The following is a 22,085-nucleotide window of genomic DNA, read 5'->3' on the forward strand; positions in this document are numbered from 1 at the left end:
TGTAGATATTTTAAAAGATAAATAAAAATGAAACTTTTTTAAAAAAAGAGTTATATTTTAGGTTCAGGGGTCCATATGCAGGTTTGTTACATAGGTGAAGTCGTGTCATGGGAGGTTGTTGTATAGATTATTTCATCACCCAGTTAGTAAGCCCAGTACCCAATAGTCATCTTTTCTGCTCCTCTGTCTCCTCCTACCTTCCAACCTCAAATAGACTTCAGGGTCTGTTGTTCTCTTCCTTCTGTTCATGAGTTCTCATCATTTAGCTCCCACTTATATGTGAGAATATGCGGTATTTGGTTTTCTGTTCCTGTGTTAGTTTGCTAAGGAAATTAGCCTCCCACTCCCGCAAAAGACATGACCTCATTATTTTTTATAGCTGTATAGTATTCCATGTGGTATATGTACATCATTTTCTTTATCCAATCTGTCATTCATGGGCATTTAGATTGACTCCATGTCTTTGCTATTGTGAATAGTGCTGCCATGAACATACATGTGCATGTGTCTTTATGGCAGAATGATTTATATTCCTCTGGGTATATTCCCAGTAATAGGACTGCTGGATCAAATGGGAGTTCTTCTTTTAGCTCTTTGAGAAATTGCCACATGGCTTTCCACATGGTTGAACTAATTTATACTCCCACCAACAGTGTATAAATTTTCCCTTTTCTCTGCAACCTTGCCAGCATCTGTTATTTTTTGACTTTTTAATAATAGTCATTTTGACTGACTGTGCAATGGTTTCTCATTGTGGTTTTGATTTGCATTTCTCTAGCGATTAGTGACATTTAACTGTTTTTCATTTTTTTATTGGCCACATGTATGTATTCTTTTGAAAAGTGTTCATGTCCAAAAGAAAACACTTTTTGATGTTTTTATTTAATTCTTGTAATTTTAAATTCCTCACAGATGCTGGATATTAGACCTCTGTCAGATGCATAGTTTGCAAATATTTTCTCCCGTTCTGTAGGTGGTCTGTTCACTCTGTTGATAGTTTATTAAGCTGTGCAGAAGCTCTTAAGTTTAATTAGATCCCATTTGTCAATGTTTGCTTTTGTTGCAATTGCTTTTGGTTCTTTGTTACGAAATCTTTGCCTGTGCCTTTGTCCTGAACGGTATTGCCTAGGTGGTCCTCCAGGGTTTTTCTAGTTTGGAGTTTTACATTTAAGTCTTTAATCCATCTTGAGTTGATTTTTGGTTATGGTATAAGGAGGGGGTCCAGCTTCAATCTTCATATGGCTAGCCAGTTCTCCCACCACCATTTACTGAATAGGAAGTCTTTTTCCCACTACTTTTGTCAGCTTTGTCGAAGGGCAGATGGCAGTAGGTGTGCAGCCTTATAAAAATTATGTTTGTCATCATTACTTTTACCAGTCCTTTCAAGTAAAATTTTTATGTTCACCATCTTTAATAGTTTGTGTGTTTTTTTTGTTTGTTTGTTTTTGTTTTTGTTTTTTGGGTTTTGTTTTTTTTTGTTTTTTTTGGCTGGGATTCAACAAAATAACATAATGGCATATAACTTTAGGTATTCTACATCTATTTTGTCCAGTCAAGTTCTGATTAGCTTTTTTGCCTGCAAAAATAATTCATTTGGCTGAAAACATATTTTTATCCAATGCACATAACTATTTATTTTTCTCTCCAGCTGTTTTTTTTATTCATGCAAGTTAACTGGACCAGTGATCATTGCTGTGAGTAGACTCAAAAGTGATTCTCAGCTATTTTAGATCTGCTGTGAGAAAAACCAATAGATGTTTTAATATTATAACATTGGATAAGCACTCTGGCTTTACATTTAGGAGGCATTCCTGTTCTATTCCTCAAAATCTCAAATAGAGGACCCTCAGAACTTCAGTTCTCATGTATTTTGAGGAAAAAAAGTCAAGTAGCTTCCAACAAATTCTAACACTTTGAGCCATTTTGGGAACCCAGAGAGCTGATTGCTTTCCAGGGAAATAGTAAAAATACTGGTTAAATGGTTAAATCCTAGACCACGGAATTTTTAAAAACAGAATATGTGTATACACACACACACACACAAATACACCTTTTAGGGGAGAAATTGATATTTTTGCCTCAGCAGAATATCCATTTGCCTTAAAATTCTTATTCTTAGGTATGTACATCAATCATCTGGGGAGGTCCAAGCTGTGAAATCCAAACTGACAGAAATTTATAGCTCCATTAGCATTTATCAAAAATACAGGATTAAGTGTAGAAAATATGTATTCATGCTTCACTTTTCTATATCTTTACTTTAAGAGGTAAGTATTTGTATTCAGTATTTGTTAGCTCCTACCTTCAAACAGCCAAACATAATCTCCAATAACATTTCAGAATTCTACTGGGCCAAAAATGTATCCTATTGACCTGTGTGTCCTCTGACTTACGACTGCATGTTTAAATATGTATTTAAGAAAATGCTGCACTGATTATTTGGAGTTTTTCAGAATGGCTAGTGAACTCCTTGGTGATTTATTGGTAAAAAAATAAAATAAAATAACCATGTTGGACTGTTGTTTCATAACATACTTTCTACTTTGTAAATTATATAATTACTCTTTGTGTTAAAAATGTATTCATACTCCCTGAAAATAGTTTTGGACATAAATATTTTTCAATGTGCATATACTGAGTTTTGCTATTATAAATTTTATGTCTACAAAATACTTGAACATGATCCCATTGGGTTTTAAAACATGCAAATAAAGGGAGAAAGATAAGAGTATATTTACCGGAGTTCTCAACTCAGGTATGGCAGCTTGATAAGTGAGTGGACGGCAATCACGAGTGTTTGGCACAAGGACACAAGGAAGAAACATTGGACCCAAGTCATCTCCATCCAGAACATCCACTGTGAGAGTGGTGGTGGTGGTTCGCCTCTCATTCAGATTTTGGGCACGGTCCTGTTAGAGAGAAAAACAAACAAGAGGTAGTTTATAGAAATTAGGCACAATGGCCAGGAGCAGCGGCCCATACCTGTAATCCCAGAACTTTGGGAGGCCAAGGTGGGTGGATCACTTGAGGTCAGGGGTTTGATACCAGCCTGGCAAACATGGTGAAACCCCACCTCCACTAAAAATACAAAAATCTGGGTGTGGTGGCAGGAGCCTGTAGTCCCAGCTACTTGAGAGGCTGAGGCAGGAGGATCGCTTGAACTTGGGAAGCAGAGGTTGCAGTGAGCCAAGATCACGCCACTGCACTCCAGCCTGGGCGACAGAGTGAGACTCAGTCTCAAAAAACAACAACAAAAAAGAAATTAGGCACAATGTAGACTTAGTTTTCATTGAAAAAAAAAAAAAGATTGGTAAATTAACTTGCTTAAACCAGTTTTAAGTGTTTGAGTCAGGATGTAAACTGAGATCCAATTGTCTTCAAAGCAACTTTCTTGAAAGTATGTTACAGTAGTTAAGCTTTTGTATGTTAGGCCTTTACCTAACAGTTCACATTACTAGACAGCCTAACCATAAAGGTCACTCTCATCTCATTAGAGCATTTACTTTAGAAACCTTGTTATTGTAAATTCTTTCTCTGCGCCTCTGAGATGTTAATCTTTTATAAGCTGCTTGTCAGTTCTACAAACCAGGCCCATCTTTTTCATGCCCTGGGGGGCCATCTCTTTGAAATGTAATAGTCAAGGAAGAAGCCCGTATTTCCCAGTTTCTGTGGGAGGGTAGGAGCCTGACTTCCTTTGGAGGCTTGCTCCAATTTCTAAAACTACTTTCTGTCATGAAAATTCAAGGAAATTTATTTTCCTTTGGGAATGCCAATTAGTAAACACATCTGGTCTGTGATTCCCCCACACCCAAGTCCACTGGAGTGTTTAACAGCTCTCCAGCCATTTTTTCTATTAGAGATCAGTTCAGATCTAGTCTGTATTCTGGTCTCTCTTCTCTATTGCAATAGCTGTGAATACAGTCTTCCTTATCATTTAACTTTGTCTAGTGCAATTTTGCTGTAGGAATACATTGTTACTAACTAAAATCCAAAGTTTCTTTAGATTTCCCCAGTTTTTACTTAATGTCAGTTTTCTGTTTCAGGATCCCAATCAGGATACCAGTTTGCATTTAGTCATAATGGTTCCTTAGGCTCATTTTGGCTGTGACAAGTTCTCAGACTTTTGTTTTTGATGACATTGACAATTTTGAGCGCTGGATATTTTGCAGAATGTCCCTTAATGGGTGTTTATCTGGTGTTTTCCTCAAGATTCAACTGGGGTTATGTGATTTATGTAGGAAAACCACAAGTCAACTGCTATTTTGACATATTTATCAAAAGTATATGACTAATATGACTTATCACGGTTGTTAACTTCATCACCTGGCTGAGGCTGTATCTAGTCAGTTTTCTCAACTATAAATTTCCTCTTTCTTGTTTCCCTTTCATTTCTTTGGAAGGAAATCATGATGGACAGCACACACTTAAAGAATGGGTAGTAATTTTATTAGAAATGTAAATTGTTTATATTTATCTGAAGAATGTTTGTCATAGGACAGAAGAAAATAATACTGGACCTAAGTCATTTCCATGAAGAACATCCATTGTCAAGGGTGGTGGTGGTAGCATCATTCATTATGACAGAATCTGGAAATGTTTTTACTTTCACAGCATTTAGTTATTATTTTGAAGAACTATTATGCTTTTCTGCCTTTTTGAATTCTATTTTGTACAACATTGACAAGTATACTTGCATGCATGTTCACGTAGCACTATTCACAACAGACAAAACTTGGCAAAAGCCCACATATTTATCAATGAATAAATGGATAAACAGATTGTGGTATGTACACACAATAGCATATGATTCAAGCATAAAAAGAAATGAAGTACTGATATATACAACAACATGAATGAGCCTTGAAAACATCATGTTTTCAAATAAAGAAGCCAGACAAAACATAAGGTCACATATTATATGATCCATTTATATGCAATATCTGGCAGCAGTAAACATATTGGTGGCTACAAGGAGCTGGGGAGGGGATATGGAAAGCAACTGCATGAGTGGTGCCAGCTCTTTTTGGAGTGATTAAAATGTTTGGGAACTGGATAGAGGCGGTGGTTGTACAATACTGTGAGTGCACCAAATGCCATTGAATTGTTCACTTTAAAATGGCTAATCTTATTTTGCTAATTTATGTTAAATAATTTTTAAAAGTAATTATACTAACAGACCTGTATTTTATTTTTTTGTTCATAAAATGTCTTCCTTTGTGACAGTTCCCAGACATTAATATTTGCCTTCCAATTAAAAAAAAAAGTCCCTCTTGTTAAGCATGGTTAATAGTACATTTTGGTTAAGCTCATTCCCAGTCTGGTTGCTCATAAAAACTTGTAAAGCAATGCTTGAGGGTAAAGTTTTAGGAAACACGAATTTCTGTTGGTGGAATTTTGTCAGTACAACCTTGTCTAGAATGTAATAACTTTGTGGTTCCAGGATTCTTTGATATTTTGATACAGTATAAGACATACTGTGATAAAATTATAGCTTAAAAGAACACAAAATGTTTAAATTTTCAAAGTTTCGGAACTCACTCAGATCCCTAGAGGCACTATAAAGATTATTCAAACCTAAAGACATTTGAGATTCAACAAACAGAAAGAAGTCTTTTCTGAACTTCTTTTATGTCACTAAAAGTAGATACTTATGGGAGTGAGGCTGCCATGAATTCCCTCTCCCAAGAAAGTTTATGAAAATGAAGAAAAAACAAGGAAATCTATTCTTACCTACATAAACACGATCACAAGCTATTTTAATCTCCCCTTTGACTCCTAGAAACCTAGTTTTTCTTCCCTTAGAAGCCTCCTCCCTCTCATTGTGTTAAATATATACACCTTCTTTAGCTGTTTAAGGAGCTGTGTATATGCACTCCCATATGTATATCAACCTCTAGGCCAGTTGAAAAGTAGAGTTGGAGCAACATGTGGCATGTGAGATAATTTTGGTGGTTCACAAATTAACTTTATAAACTATTCTTAAGATGTATGAATTTTGAACATGTAGAAAAATATTAATTTAAAATAAATGTATGTGTATATTTTAAATTTTAGAAAAAAAACTAGCTCATCAAACTTGCCACTTTTTTAATACTGATCTTTTATTTAATTAGGTTATAGCTATGTCTACAATATATGAATTAATAGACAAATGATGTAATGATTTGTTCAGTCAGCATATCCTGAGTAGCTTCCAAGGGGCAGATTCCAATACACTGCTTCTGACGGTCTCAAAAAAATGATGAGGACATGTTTCCTCATCCCATTATTAAGAGAGTCATTTAGTACTGAAAATTACTAATGTTAAGATAATGTGACCTCATAAAGATTAGTAGGTTATATTTTCACATACATTTCCCTTTGTGTTGCATCATCCAGTGTTTTAAATCATTAAGTAATCTCATCTTCCATATTTCTAAAGTTATATTAAAGTTTAAGAACTAAAACAAATCTTTAAATTTCTAAATATATATATATAAACTGGAAGCTTCTTTAATAGGGGTGGTAAACTTTTGTTACATTTATTAATGATTTTACATTTGACATTTTTTCTCAATAACATAAATAACATAAGTTAATAAAATGACATATTTAATATGTATTTGTAAATTTACTTGTGGCATTGGAGTTAATATTTGAAAATTTTTTTATTTATAATTTATTTATTTATTTATTTATTTATTTATTTATTTTAGAATGAGAATCTCACTACATTGCCTATACTGACTTCAAAATCCTGGGCTCAGGTAATCCTCCTACCTCAGCCTTCTGAGTAGCTAGGACTATAGGTATGTGCCTGGCTTTAACCCACCATTTAAAATAATGATTGCTTATGAAGTTTTAAAAGATTGAATTAATCTAAATTTAATTTATAAAAATAGTAAATAGATAATAAATATTAAATATTTATAATATTTTATGTGATACATGAATGTAGCATGCATATATAAACACACATATATATGCATATATACACATACATGCATATAACTGCCAGAGGCAGTATTTCTACCCTTCCATGTCACTCAGCCTTCTTTATATGTAATCATCAAATCACTATAATAAACAAATTTGAATTTTTTAATGTTATGTTTTCTTTCAGTCTGTCAGCATCAAATCTCTCACTATTATCTGCTTCTTTGGGTCATTGTCACTACTCCATAGAATAGATACTGGTGTGTTAAAGATAGTGTATTTACAGGAAGTGTATACCAAAATACATAATAGGAGTTTTTTCTCATATTGGGGAAAGATATTGCTTACAAAGTGTTGAGCTCTAAAATTTGTATTTTTAAGTGGGAAATAAAAATAATCCTGGCAAAACGATTGTGAGCAGAGATGTAGCAACAAAATCTACTAACAGTTTCCACACGTGGGAATTCTCTCACATTTTATCACCAACACATATCACATAGGAAAATATATAAAAATATGTCTCATGCACACTCATAACTTGTGAGCCCATAATGGTAATGCTAATTCATGATGTTCTCCCAATTTGGAATCAGATTTGATCTGAAAATATTCATTTAAAAAATAATCCTTCAGCAATTGAGATAAAAATCAAAACAAAAACAACAAAAACAGAAAAAACAAAACAACCTACACTTTTGATCTTTATAGTAATATACTACTGCTCAAGGCTCTTCTGAGTAAATGAAATAACATTCTAAATTGTGAGTGGTAAAAAATAAAAAATAACTATTTCTATAAACATTCCATATAATTTAATTATGTTTTCATTTATGTTATGTGATAATCTAATATATATTAAAATCCACAAAGAAGAGCTCCTTTCTTCCCTTTCCCATTTTCATCTGCATTTCTCTTCTTTTTTTAAAAATAAGAATATATATTTAACTTCAATTATTTAAAAATAACAGGATATTACATTAAGTTAGGAAACTGTGATTCTAGTTGGCAAGCAAGAATATCTTTTAAAAAGTTAAACAAGTTCAACCACTACTCTGAACAGAATTGTGTCTCCCCAACCTCAAGCTAGAAAATCTAGAGTAAATTGATATGTTTCTGGAAACACATAATGTTCCAAGATCGAATCAGGAAACTATTGAAACCCTGAACAGATGAATATTAAGCTCTGATATTAAATTAGTAATAAAAAACTTACCAACGAAAAAAAAGCCCTGGACCAGATAGACACACAGCTGAATTCTACCAGACATACAAAAATTGACGCAAGATGAATTAAAGATGTAAATGTAATACCTCAAGCTATAAAAATCCTAGAAGAAAACCTATTAAAACTCTTCTTGACATTGGCTTTAGCAAGGATTTTGTAATGATGATATCCTGAAAAGCAATTGCAACAAAAACAAAAACTGACAAGTAGCACCTAAACTAAAGAGCTTCTGCACACTAAAATAAACTGTCAATACAGTAAACAGAAAATGGAAAGAATGGGAGAAAAGCTATGCAAACTATGCATCTGACAAAGGTCTAATATTCAGAATCTATAAGGAACTTAAACAATTTAAGAAGCAAAAGACAAACAATCCCATTAGAATAGGGGCAAGGGACATGAACAGACACTTCTCAAAATAAGACATACATGCAGCCAACAAATATATGAAAACATGCTCATCAGCATTTATCATCAGGGAAATGCAAATCAAAACCATAATGAGATATCATCTCATACCAGTTAGAATGGCTATTATTAAAAAGTCAAAAAATTACATATACTGGTGAGGCTGCAGAGAAAAGGAAATGGTTATATGCTGTTGGTGGGTATGTAAATTATTTCAGACACTGTGGAAAGCAGTTTGAAGATTTCTCAAAGAATTTAAAACCAAGCTACCATTCAACCTACCAACCCCATTACTGGGTATACACACAAAGAAATATAGTGCGTTCTACCAAAAAGACAGATGCATGTCTACATTAATTGCCATGCTATTCACAATAGCAAAAAACATGGAATCAACCTAGGTGCCCATCAATAGTGGATTGCATAAAGAAAATGTGGTGCATATACACCACGGAATACTACAAAGCCATAGAAAAGAATGAAATCATGTCCTTTGAAGCAACATGGATGAAGCTGGAGGCCATAATCCTAAATGAATTAATGCAGGAACAGAAAACTAAATACTACATAATATCAGTTTTTCAATGGGAGCTAAACACTGAGTGCCCAGGGAAATAAACCTGGGAACAATAGACTGTGAACTACTGGGGCAAGGAGAGAGAATGGATCAAAAAACTACCCATTGAGTACTATGCTGACTACCTGAGTGCAATACACCCATGTAACAAACCCGCATATGTACTCCCTGTGCTTAAAATAAAAGTTGAGGAAAAAAATAATGCTTCTATGAACATTAACCAGAGGAAGTTGGGTATTCTATTGTCTTGAAAACATTTTTTGTTTGAGATATTTGCCTAATATTTCTTATTTTTTATGCAAACCAGTAGACAGAATTATATCATCATTTATAGCCCCAAATGCTCATGTATCTTTAGTAGCCAAACACTCAGTAAATATTAGGTCCCATAAACCATCACCTGCTATCCTCCCATTTCGCTCTCACTCCTCAGAAAATGCCCAAGAAACTTGCAGAGTTAAAACAATGGGGTTACAATTAACACGAATTCCACACATCAGTAGGAAGCAGAAGTGAGGGAAGGTCAGGGTAGGGGTTATTTCTGAAAAGTTGTTTACAAGGTTGAAATATAAAATATAGAAAATTAATTTTACCTATACAAACACATAAGTTTGCAATGCTTACACATTTTATTTGAATATTTCTGTCCATAAAGATAAAAAATTGAGCTAATAAAGAAATAGTAATATTATAATTTTAGGAATTATATCTTGTTAGGAAAGATAGCTAGCATCCCTTCTCTAGATTTTGCTATTTGAGAAATATACAACACCCTTGCTATTCATAAAATAATTTAGAAATTATAAATTATTCTTGCCATGATTCTAAATTAAATTTAGGCCGGGCGCAGTGGTTCATGCCTGTAATCCCAGAACATTGGAAGGCCAAGGTGGGCTGATCACTTGAAGTTGTTAATGGTTTCAGACCAGCCTGGCCAGCACAGTGAAACTCCGTTTCTACTAAAAATACAAAAAATTAGCCGGGAGTGGTGGCACATGCCTGTAATACCAACTACTCGGGAGGCTGAGTTAGGAGAATCATGAACACGAGAGGCGAAGGCTGCAGTGAACCGAGATCACCCCACTGCACTACAGCCTGGGTGACAGAGCAAAACTCCATCTCAAAATAAATAAATAAATAAATTATAAAATAAGTAAATATAAACTTTTTTCTTTCTGGTAATTAAGAAATCTTGATTACAAAAGTGTTCTTATATATTTCACTCGGGATAACAATAATATAAAAGAGAGTTTGCTTTGAAGAAAAATGATATGTAAAGAGATTACTTTGATTCTATGTGAATTAGGGTAACATATCAAAGTTGAGGTTATAATAATATGTAGTAAATTTCAACAAAAAGAAAACCCATTTGATCTTTCATATCTCTAATTTTTTTTCTAGATCTACTCCCAAAATTTTTGTCTGGAATTAATCATTCCTTCATTATGTATTTATATTTGAAGTCAATAGCATGGGTGACAATATTGCAAATATTCTCAAAAAAAGATGTGACAGGGTTTTCTAATATGGGTCAGTCAAAACTCAATTACCTTAATTACGGATCATAACATGTAAACACGGATAAAAAGAAACCTCCAAACTACATGTAATTTGAAGGATTCTCTTAGAAAATCAAATATTTTTAACATAAGCAAAACCAGGTCAAAGCTGGGTAATGTTCAATAATTTGTCATGATACCTGTAATTATTCTTTTAGAGGCCATATACTTTAAAGTCAAAATTGATTGCTCATATCTTAATTCTCCTTATGACTTCAAGATAATATATTGGTGCTTAATGTACATGACTTACATTGTGCATACCACCAACACAATATAAAAAACCACTGCCAGGTGCAGTGGCTCACGCGTGTAATCCCAACACTTTGGGAGGCTGAGGTGAGTGAATTGCTTGAAGCCATGAGTTTGAGACCAGCCTGACCAACATGCTGAAACCTCGTCTCTACTAAACATCCCAAAATTAGCTGGGTATGGTGGCACGCATCTGTAATCCCAGCTACTCAGGAGGCTGAGGCACGAGAATAGCTTGAACATGGGAGGCTGAGGTTGCAGTAAGCTGAGATCATGCCACTGCACTCTAGCCTGGGCAACATAGCAATACTCTCCTCCCCTCCCAAAAAGAAAATCCAGGTGTGGTGGTACGTTTGTGGTCCCAGCTAGTTGGGAGGCTGAGGCATGAGAATCACTTAAACCCCGTAGGCGGAGGTTGCAGTGAGCTGAGATCGCACCACTGTACTTCAGCCTGGGTGACAGAGCAAGACTGTCTCAAAATAAATAAATAAATAAGCAAACAAACAAGATAAATGTAAAAAAAATGGAGGTACATTTTAGATATATGGATATCATTATCATATACAAACAAAGATATGTTAGACTTATGTTACTATTGGTATATACAAAACAGTTAATGATTAACAACCAGCTATCAGATAAGTAGCCCTGATTTGTAGCACTGGCACTTTCCATACTGTAAATGCTCCCAGCATGGCTGCAAATGTGAGATCACTGAACTCAGAGTTTGAAAGAGAAACCCACAATTGGCCCTCAAGCAAGTCTCAGCTGACTTTCCACCTCCAACAACCCACAGTTTTAAGTTACAGATTTAAAATGTAGTGAAAATGAGCATCCTTCTTTATCATTTGTGGAAGTGTGATATGTCACAACACTTTGAAAAATAATATAGCATTATCTACTAAGATTAAAAAGTATGTGAATATATATGTACAAATACACATACACACATATATATGCATACATATAATTTTCTCAAAGCAATTCCATTTTTAATTACTGATTTTTAAACAGTAAAGTACCAGTATTTTAGTGATTTATATAATACTGTAATAATGTCTCAATATATTTCAAGCATTAGTCTAAGTACTTTTTTGTTTGCTAACTAGCTAATTGTAACCAGAACAATGTGGTATGTTTTATTAATATACCCATTTTACTGGTTAGGAAATTAACATACAAAGCATGCCCCAAATCACACAGCCAGTAAATGGCTGAACTGAGATTTGAACTCAGGTGACATAATTCACTACACTCACTGCCTCTCTTGAACATCATGAGGGTAGATATCAATTTGGTGACAAAAACAAATGATCAAATAAACAAAAACGGAGTATTGTTGAATCAATGGTGATCCATTATTATTATCTTACATTATGTAGCTATTAAAATTATTTGTTCTTAAAACTTTTAAAAATGCTTAAAATGTTATAACTTTCTATATTTAACATTTCATTTTGTACTGTATGACTTAAGTTTATAACAAAAACTGTTATTGCATTTAAATTCAAATGTTCATTTGACTTCTTCCTAATGCTATTCCTTCCTTTTGATAATTCACATATGTACTTCTGTTTTATAATTTTATCCCTGAAATGCTAAAAACTTGTCACTACCTCAGTGATGAGTAGTCCATCATGTTGGATAGAAGTTGTTCCAGATGTCTTTACAAATATTTTAAAACTAGACACCAATTCAGAATCTTTTACCTTGCATTTCTATTAAAAAATTATCTCTTTTTAATTGCATGATAAAAAAAATAGCTTACAAATACCTTCCACAGCAATCTGACTTCATAAAAAAGACATTCTACCTTTTCTTCACATCTTCAGTTAAATAGAAAAAAGAATTTTCTGTGTTTTTGAAAAACTCTGAGTGGCCCTCCCTAATACATTTTACTTTTCCCCATATCCACAGTTTTCACTCTGGTCTATGTTACATGACATTAAAATATATACACACATAATACATATAACATATTATAATATATAATTATAATATATAAAATAATAAATCATTTTTAAAATCTGAAGAAATACAAATAAAAGCTTACAAACTTAGCTTCAAAAATTAGATCTATATGTCTATCTACATATTTCTATCTACATATCCCTAATTATATATCTATCTAGGTATCTATCTATACACATACACATTCTGTGTCAGGTGATATATCTCTAAGAAAGGCAAGAAAATGACAAGTTTCTGACACATTTTTTCATGTTAACTTCTTCAGAACAGCTAATTGAGGTTATTTTCCTTTTAGCATCCCCTGCTATCTTTCTGTTCTGCTGTATGAGCAAGATTACAATGCTTAGGAGTCATTAAAGGCACAGGATGGCTTCAGAGTATAGCAGCTTTAAAAAAGAAAAGGCTATTATTTTAGAGCAGTTTAAGGTTTATAGAAAAATTGAGAGGAAGGTATATACACCATGTCTCCACACATGCACATCCTCCCCACTTACAACATCCCTAATCAAAGTTGTACATTGGTTACAATTGATGAATCTACATTGAACAATGATAATCACCAAAGTTCATCCTTTACATTAAAGATCACTGTTGGTGTTGTACATTCTATGGGAATGGACAAATGTATAATGATATCTATCCAACTTTATGGTATCATCTAGAGTATTTTCACTGACCTAAAAATATTTTGTGATCCTTCTATTAATCCCTTTCTACCTGCCTTTACCACTATATCCCTGACATCCACTGATCTTTATACTATTTCCCCAGCTTTGCCTTTACCAGAATGTTATATATTGGAATCATCCAGTATGTAGCCTTTTCTTAATGGTTTATTTTGCTTATAAGTATGCATTCAAGATTTCTCCATACTTTTTATATCTTTATGCCTCATTTCTTAACGGTTATTTCAAAAACGTAAGCTTGTCACTTAATATGGGACTTTTTATATGACCTTCCCTTCTAGCTTTTTTCTCAAGGGGTACTCCCATTCTTCTTGCTAAGAAAAGAAAAATGCTTTCAGGTCATCAGTGTGCCCAGTCTCAGGATATGAACTATACATAGTATAATTCAGAAGTGAATACCGCATATCCCTTTGATACATATGGACTTCCTCAACCTTCGTTCCTATTATGCTGACACAGGTGATACAAGTCTGGAAGGAGATGATGGATGGGAGAGAACTCTGAAGAGAGTATCTTCCCAGATAAAAGAAGGAAGAATCAATAAACGTAAAAGAAATCCTAGTTTTGCTACCCTTTCTGCCTGCTGCATTCAGACTTGAAATGCAGTTGTGATGCTTATGGCCATGGTACACAAATACCTCCCAGCTGATAAGGCATTGGGAAAATAACCACATTCCAGAGAAGAGGGAAGTATAAGGATGGAAGGAACCTAAGTCCCTGGTGATATAATTGAACTGTCAAACCAAACATTGAGCCGCATAATTCCAGAAATTTTATTAAACTTCCACTAATAATAACTATAATAAATGTCTATGTTTTATAAGCATATAAGCATGTCTATGTTATATAAGCATGTAAGGATATCTATGTTTTATAAGTATATAAACCATGTCTGTGTTTTACAAGCATATGTTTGGATGTCCTGTTATTGTTATCTACATACATTAGCATAAACTTCAGTTATGGGAATATCAGCTGATATCTAGTGAACAACTACTCAATAAATGATAGCCATGAGGAAGAACACGACCAATTAGGCAATGATTCTTTGCCTTTAGTGTACCTTAGAATTCTCTGAAGAGCTAATTAAAAATGCAGATATTCCACTTCCATCATCTGAGATTTTTATTCAGAACATCTGAGGTAGGGTCCAGAAATATGTATATTTAATACACACCCAAGGTGATTCTGCTGCTGTTAATTTGCAGGATCCTACTTTGAAAAATATTTCAGTATAGTCTAAAAAGGTTGGATAATGGGTAATACATATGAATAATTTAGAGGTCAAAGAATACAGTGAATAAAAACAACCTATTCGATCCCTTTCTCCATCTATAAGAGTATTATATATAAACACCAAGGGCAGGAGTGCCCTGATGAAGAAGTGAGTGACACAGAGCTCTCCAAGAGTATCTGATACATTTTGGATGAGTTTTTTACTTCATAAATTCACAGAAGAAATTTAAAAGAAATTGAATACTCACATTAGCTTGGATTATGACAAAGTAGCGAGTCTTATCTTCATAGTTGAGCCTCTTCCTTAACACTATATTTCCAGTCAACATTAGGGGAATTTCAAAGGTGTCATTGGATGTCTGCAAATATTAAAGATACAGACTTCAGATTATTTGAATGTAAGATGAATTAATAACTCAATATTTTGGATTAATCCTCTTGGAAGTTAGAGATGACATGCTTATCATCTGAAAATAGAATGACTATAAGCTTCAGAGTCAATATTGTTATCATACTTCCAAACATTTAATTTTGATCAATGGGTTTCCCCAGAGTCCTTTGGTAATAATAACCAGAAAATTTGTTTCTTGTCATAGTTTTTAATATATCATTAGTATTGTTCATCAACAGTCTTGGAATAGTTCTAAATCAAAGTCCAGGTATCTGAAAAACTTCCCTGTTACCACATTATCTTTTCACTGTGTTCTTTAACACCAAAGCATTCAAACACTGAAATCTGTTATTTCTACATAGTATCAATTGTCAACATTGATATCCATTCTGTCTTTTAAGTATTTTTAAGTATTATCTGGCATTAAATACAAAAAAACACAGTTACGAGTCACTTAGTGATGAGGTACATTCTGAGAAATGTGTTGTTAGGTGATTTTAGTCATTGTGTGAATATCATAGAGTGTAGATTCACAAACCTAAAATGGTACAGCCTACTACATACTAGGACAGGTGATATAGCCTATGGCTCCTAGGCTACAAACCTGTACAGCATGTCACTGTACTGAATGCTATAGGCAACTGTAACACAGTGGTCAGTATTTTCTCTATAAATGTAATCTAAACATAGAAAAGGTATAGTAGAAACACAACATTATAATTTTATGAGACCACCATTTGCTATGTGATATATCATTGACCAAAATGTCATTATGCAGAGCATGACTGCGTGAACTTGAATCAGTTCATTATTGTGGAAAAAAAAATCCAGGTTATATATCAATTTTTTCTTTTAGGTTCCACAACTTCTGCTCATTAGTTAAGTTCTCTGCCCTGTCTAGGACTGAGTTTTTTCCTGGTAACATGGAAGTCATAAGGGCAACACTAGTGCTCTGGTATAAGCAGCCCTCAGTGTAACTGTATTCACACCTTAAGGGAGTATAATTTATAAGATAAATCTCTTATTCTTAAGAAGACCTTATGTCACTTTTGTATTTTAGTGCCATTTTAAAGAATGATAAAATTGTTTCTAGTAGGCTCAATAACTCAGTGTTATTTTGTTCACTGAAATTGTCTTGTGGTTGTTCAGTTGCCTTGTGTATTTGTGCTTGTGATTTTTGTTGTGGACATCACATCGGGTGAAATATTTAGTTTGAATCTGCATTAGATTGCTGCAAAAGGAAGGAAAGAGAGGGAGAGAAAAATGAGGGGAAAAGGCAAGAGGAAGGAGAAGAGAAAGGGAAGGGGAAGTGTGGAAGAAGAAAAAAACTGTGTATGTGAGAGAGAAACAGAGAGAGAGAGGAAGAGAGAGAGAGTGTTTACACCCTCAACTTAGTGTAAGTGTATTCCTAAGAGTCACATAAGAAGTTAAACTCAATGAAAAAAAAAAAAGCTGATTCAAATCTCTCAGCTCAGGCTCAATCAATGAAATGTGTGTAGTTTAGCCTTCCATGTCTAGAGCTGTGATCTGTCTCCTTTCTTTCTTTCTTTGTCTCTCTATCTCTCTTTCTCTCTGGGATGCATAAAGACACACACACTGTACATTTTGCAGAATTAATATATATTTTTAAATGATTCATTCTGTGCTCCTCATGCAATGGGCCTTGCAAATCGTTCTTGGATGCAGTCATTTAAAAGTAACAATTTAAAATATAAATACAGAAAATGAAAATTAACAACACAATTAAAAACAGACATTTGACATTTTCCCTAATTTTTTGCCTATTCAACTTTGCTTATACCTATGAGTGGGGCTGGCAGTTATGACACAGGAGTGTGAAAATGATTGAATCTAAACATGTAAGTTGAATATGGGCAAAATCTTAGTTAATAATTGCTATTTACACTGTTAAACCTATCCTAAGGTGTTGTTATGAGGTTATTACATTTTAGTGACTCAATAATATAGAAATATATATTGGTTTCTAGCAAAAATATGGAAGATACTGTGGTCTTACCACAAAACTACCACATCTCTGGACTCAGAACCCCAAATTAGCTCACATATCTGGTGACATTGTGCCTCAGAGGAGGCTATGTCTCTAAATGAGATGAGTCTTGAATAGTCTAGCTTAAAAACAGTAATTCCATTCTCTTTTACCAGGAAGTATTTTGCAAATGTACATGTGATTCCATTTTGAGTAATGAAAAAACTTCTCTTAATTGCAAAGACAGAGAGAAGCTAAAAATCCCTTTTCATGTTATAGAAGTTTCTGTCAGGATATAAAATTTAGAACTTCAGCAGCCATTTGGGGACTATTGATAAAATTAATTACGGAGAAATAGCTAACATGCTAGTGATAGCAGAGTATAAAATAAAAAGAGCCCGGATCTGTGTTGTCTTTGAGTTGCTGAGCAAATCTTGATATTACCCCATCTCTGAAAAACTTATTATGATAGATAATAAATTACCTTTTTGGTTAAATCATCTTTAATTTAGTTTTTTTACATATATATATAATATAGATTATATATTATAACATATTATATAATATAGATTATATATTATAATATATTATAATGTATTATATAATATAGATTATATATTATATATTATATATAATATAGATTATATTATATATAATCTATATTATATTATATATAATCTATATTATATTATATATAATATATATTATATAATATATATAATATATATAATATAATATATAATATATATTATAATATAGATTATATATAATATAATATATATTATATATAATATAATATATATTATATTATATATAATATATATTATATTATATATAATATATATAATAAATAATAATATAATATATAATATATATAATATATATAATATATAATCTATATTATATATATATTATATATATAGTAAATTTTCTGCAGCTGAAAGCACTTTGATACATGATTATTCCTGTCTCTATGTCTTTACACTGTAGGCCTCTCTCTTCTCCAAACAGGCCATGGCTCTTCACACCTGATATTTGCTCTTATTTTTCTCTTGCTTAAATATCCCATCACTTATTTCTCTGTGTACTAATCTTTGCAAACTTTACTCAGTGAAACCTCTTAAATGTAATTTAGACTTAAGTCTTTGATGTGATCTCACATTATTTTTTCCAAAAAACACTTATTTGGGATCTTCTGTTTTGCTTGACAGATTCCTCAAGGGTCTCAGTCTGTGATGCAGAAATAACCTATCCTTATATGTCTAGCTAAGCAACTTAATGAATCTTTGCAATACTTTTTTTGTTGTTGACAGTTTTCATTGGACGTTTGTAGAATTATTAAAAATAATAGTTATTAGTGACTTTATTGATCTTCAGAGCACTTTCAATTGCACTGAATTCTTATCATCTTAAATCTATCCTTTAGAGATTTTATAGATTCTTAGATTTTAATTTTACTTTTTATATGTATTTATTTATTTATTTATTTATTGAGATGGATGCAGTCTTGCTCTGTCATCCAGGCTTGAGTGCAGTGGTGCAATCTCAGCTCACTGCAACCTCTGCCTCCTGGGTTCAAGCGATTCTCCTGCCTCAGCCTCTGAGTAGGTAGGACTACAGGCATGTGCCACCACATCTGGCTAATTTTTATTTTTTACTTTTAGTAGAGATGGGGTTTTAACATGTTGGCCAGTCTGGTCGCGAACTCCTGACCTCAAGGTTGTGCCCACCTTGCCTCCCAAAGTTCTGGGATTACAGATGTGAGCCACCATCCCTGGCCTAGATTTTCATTTTGTTAGCACTTGTATTCTATAAAATATAAGAATAGGATATACTTTATCATCAATGGTGCTTCTGAAATGTTGCATATTGAAAGCCACTGTATTAAATTTAATTCATTAATTAAGCAATTATTGAGTATTCATTCTGTCTCTAAAATGTAGAATAATAATCAAGAAAATTAGAAGCAAAATATAGATATCTTTGATATCTTTACGATAGACTTCTTTTTCCTCTAGTAAAAAGAATACTGGATTAGATCAACCCTAAGTAAAAGTCTTGCTTTAATGATATTTCTAAAGTGTTTACCTAAAAAGTTTAAAAAAAAAAAAAAGCTAAATTAAGCAAGGGGAAAAAGTAGATTTTTAAATAAATAAATACATGATAAAGCCATGAAAAAAACAAAACAATACTTAGAACATTCTTAAAGTTTAGAATGCACAAGAATCATAGGCATGTATCATTAAGACTGTAGATTCCTAGCATCTATTACCCAAAATTCCCGAAATTCTTGGGAATCGGCATTTTTAACAAACCTACCAGGTGATCCTGATGCAGATGATTCAGGTTTTACTTTTGAGAAACCACTGTACTACGTAAGTCTAAGAGTGACTGCACTCTCTGTCCTTGCTATTTATTTTTCTCTTCTTTCATTCTTAGAGATTTGTTCCACCAATGAGGCAGAAAAGTTTGGGAACAGAGCAATGCCCATTTACTTAAGCAACCTTACATTTCTAAAGCCAGGCCATTGCCCCCTTTCTGATAGTCGTGGATATTCTCTTTAAAATACAAACTAACATTCGCTTTTTTGGGTGATAAGAATTTAAGTGCTGACTACCTGCACTGTATTAATGAGAAAAATCCAATTACGGTTAAATGATTTAATACCCACACGCCCCAAACACCTGGCCTCCATTAAGAAAGGTCCACTCACTACTTTCTGACAGTTCAGTGACAACAACTGTCAAATAAGGGACAATTCTCCATTTAGTAAAATGAGGGCATAAGGCAGTTTAAGCAATTTATCACTATCATAGATATGGGAAGCAGGGTAGGAGACAGCTGTAACATCCACGCCACACACATTCACATTCAATAATGGAGAGAGAAGGAATGTTGAGGCTCTAGCAACTCTGTGTTTCCCAAGATGATTCCATCCCCCCAGAATCCCCTTTACTAATATGGGTTTGCACCAGTTTAGATAAAATGGCAGCTCTCTGAAAGGAGGTGTTGAATCCTACAGTTAAAGATGCTCTAGAAATGGAATATGGGGTTATTAGCACTATTTCTTCTCAGCTGATAGATTTGGTCATTCATCATTTTTAGGAAAGAGGGAAAAACTCCAGCCTTTCACACCTATGTTGTAAGCATTGTTTGTAATATTCTCTTTTCAGCTGTGATGACTAGAAATTCAGTTCAAAAGAAGATAATTTTTAAAGAACACACACACACACACACACACACACACACACACACACACACACACGTGTATATATATTTTCTGGTGACCTAAAGACAGAGACTTAGTACAAAAGTGCCTCAATGGGCCTGTAATTGAGAAGTGGCGGAAATGTAGATAATTACGATTTTCTCTTTGTCTCTAAGAGGCAGTAAATTCTCTTGTTATTTGACAATTTTTTTTGAAGTATCTTCCCTTATCTTTGTGTCTTTTTCTGTACCTCTTCTGTCTTCGGGTTTCCCCCATTTGTTCACATTGAATATAACTGTGAGTCTGTTTTAGTTCCAATAAGCAGCATCAACTTTGCCCTTATCAATCTTTAGACAGCCTTAAGCTTGTCTCTGATTAAGCTCAGGCTACTGTGCCATCAGCTGCTGAAAATTCTATGTTATTGTCATTGTTTGTGTGTCTCCTCTAATCTAATTTCCTAAAGTAAAAAGTGGAGGGCTAAGTAAGGCTATGCAAGTTTTGTCCACCCAAGAGGGACTGGGATTTGAGCAGGCAACATTAACTTTGCTCCTAAGAGAAAGTCCCAACACTCTAATCATTTTTTCTGTTTCATACTGTTAAAACATATCCCTGGCTGACAGACAAAATGGACTCCCTATGACTAACTGAAGTAAGTTAAAACAAAACCAACAAAACCAGGTGGCCATGCCTGGGTGACGAAGTGGTCGCATACTCTGTGTTCTCAGAAAGATGTCAAAGCATCACAGGATCTTCCTTTCTACAATTGATATGGTTTGGGTGTGTCCCCATGCAAATTTCATCTTGAATTGTAGCTTCCATAATTCCCACGTGTTGTGGCAGGGAGCTGGTGTGAGATAATTGAATCATGGCATTTCCCCATACTGTTTTTGTGGTAGTGAATAAGTCTCATGAGATCTGATGCTTTTATAAAGGGAAATGGCTTTCACTTGATTCAATTCTCTCTTAGTCTGCTTCCATGTAAGACATGCCTTTTGCCTCCCACCAAGATTGTGAGGCCTCCCAGGCACATGGAACTGAGTCCATTAAACCTCTTTTTCTTTATACATTACCCAGTCTCACGTATGTCTTTATCAGAAGTGTGAAAACAGACTAACACAGTAAATTGGCACTGGTAGAGTGGGGTCCTGCTGTAAAGATATCAAAAAATGTGAAGGCAACTTTGGAACTGGGTGGCAGGCAGAGGTTGGAACAGTTTGGAGGGCTCAGAAGGACAGGAAAAGGTGGGAATGTTTGGAACTTCCTAGAGACTTTTTCATTGGCTTTGACCAAAATGCTGATAATGATACGGACAATGAAATCCAGGGTAAAGTGATCTCAGATGGAGATGAGGATACTGGAGTAAAGGTAACCCTTGCTATGTTTTATCAAAGAGACTGGTGGCATTTTGCCCCTGATGTAGAGATTTGTGGAACCTTGAACTTGAGGGAGATGATTTAGGTTATTTGGTGACATGAGTTTCTAAGTAGCAAAACACTCAAGATGTGACTTCAGTGCCATTAAAAGCATTCAGTTTTAAAAGTGAGACAGAGCATAAAAATTCAGAAAATTTGCAGCCTGATGATGCAATAGAAAAGAAACACCCATTTTCTGAGGAGCAATTCAAGCCAGTTGCAGAAATTTGCATAAGTAATGAGGAACCAAATGTTAAT

The 22,085-nt window shown here is 33.8% G+C and overlaps 1 protein-coding gene across 8 annotated transcripts in view; it reads right to left on the bottom strand.

The window, feature by feature from the left end:
- The window catches only part of PCDH15 (protocadherin related 15), a 1,753,436-nt gene that overhangs the window by 513,670 nt on the left and 1,217,681 nt on the right, over window positions 1-22,085 (bottom strand). For all 8 annotated transcript variants that reach the window (XM_054659631.2, XM_054659630.2, XM_054659628.2 and 5 more), the window contains 2 exons: window positions 15,078-15,188; window positions 2,739-2,909 (listed from right to left, as the gene is read on the bottom strand). In XM_054659631.2, the coding sequence (XP_054515606.2) occupies window positions 2,739-2,909; window positions 15,078-15,188 (282 nt within the window). The remainder of the gene's footprint in view (window positions 1-2,738; window positions 2,910-15,077; window positions 15,189-22,085) is intronic.

This window comes from Pan troglodytes, chromosome 8, assembly GCF_028858775.2.
Source record: "Pan troglodytes isolate AG18354 chromosome 8, NHGRI_mPanTro3-v2.0_pri, whole genome shotgun sequence".
Taxonomy (NCBI): Eukaryota; Metazoa; Chordata; class Mammalia; order Primates; family Hominidae; genus Pan; species Pan troglodytes.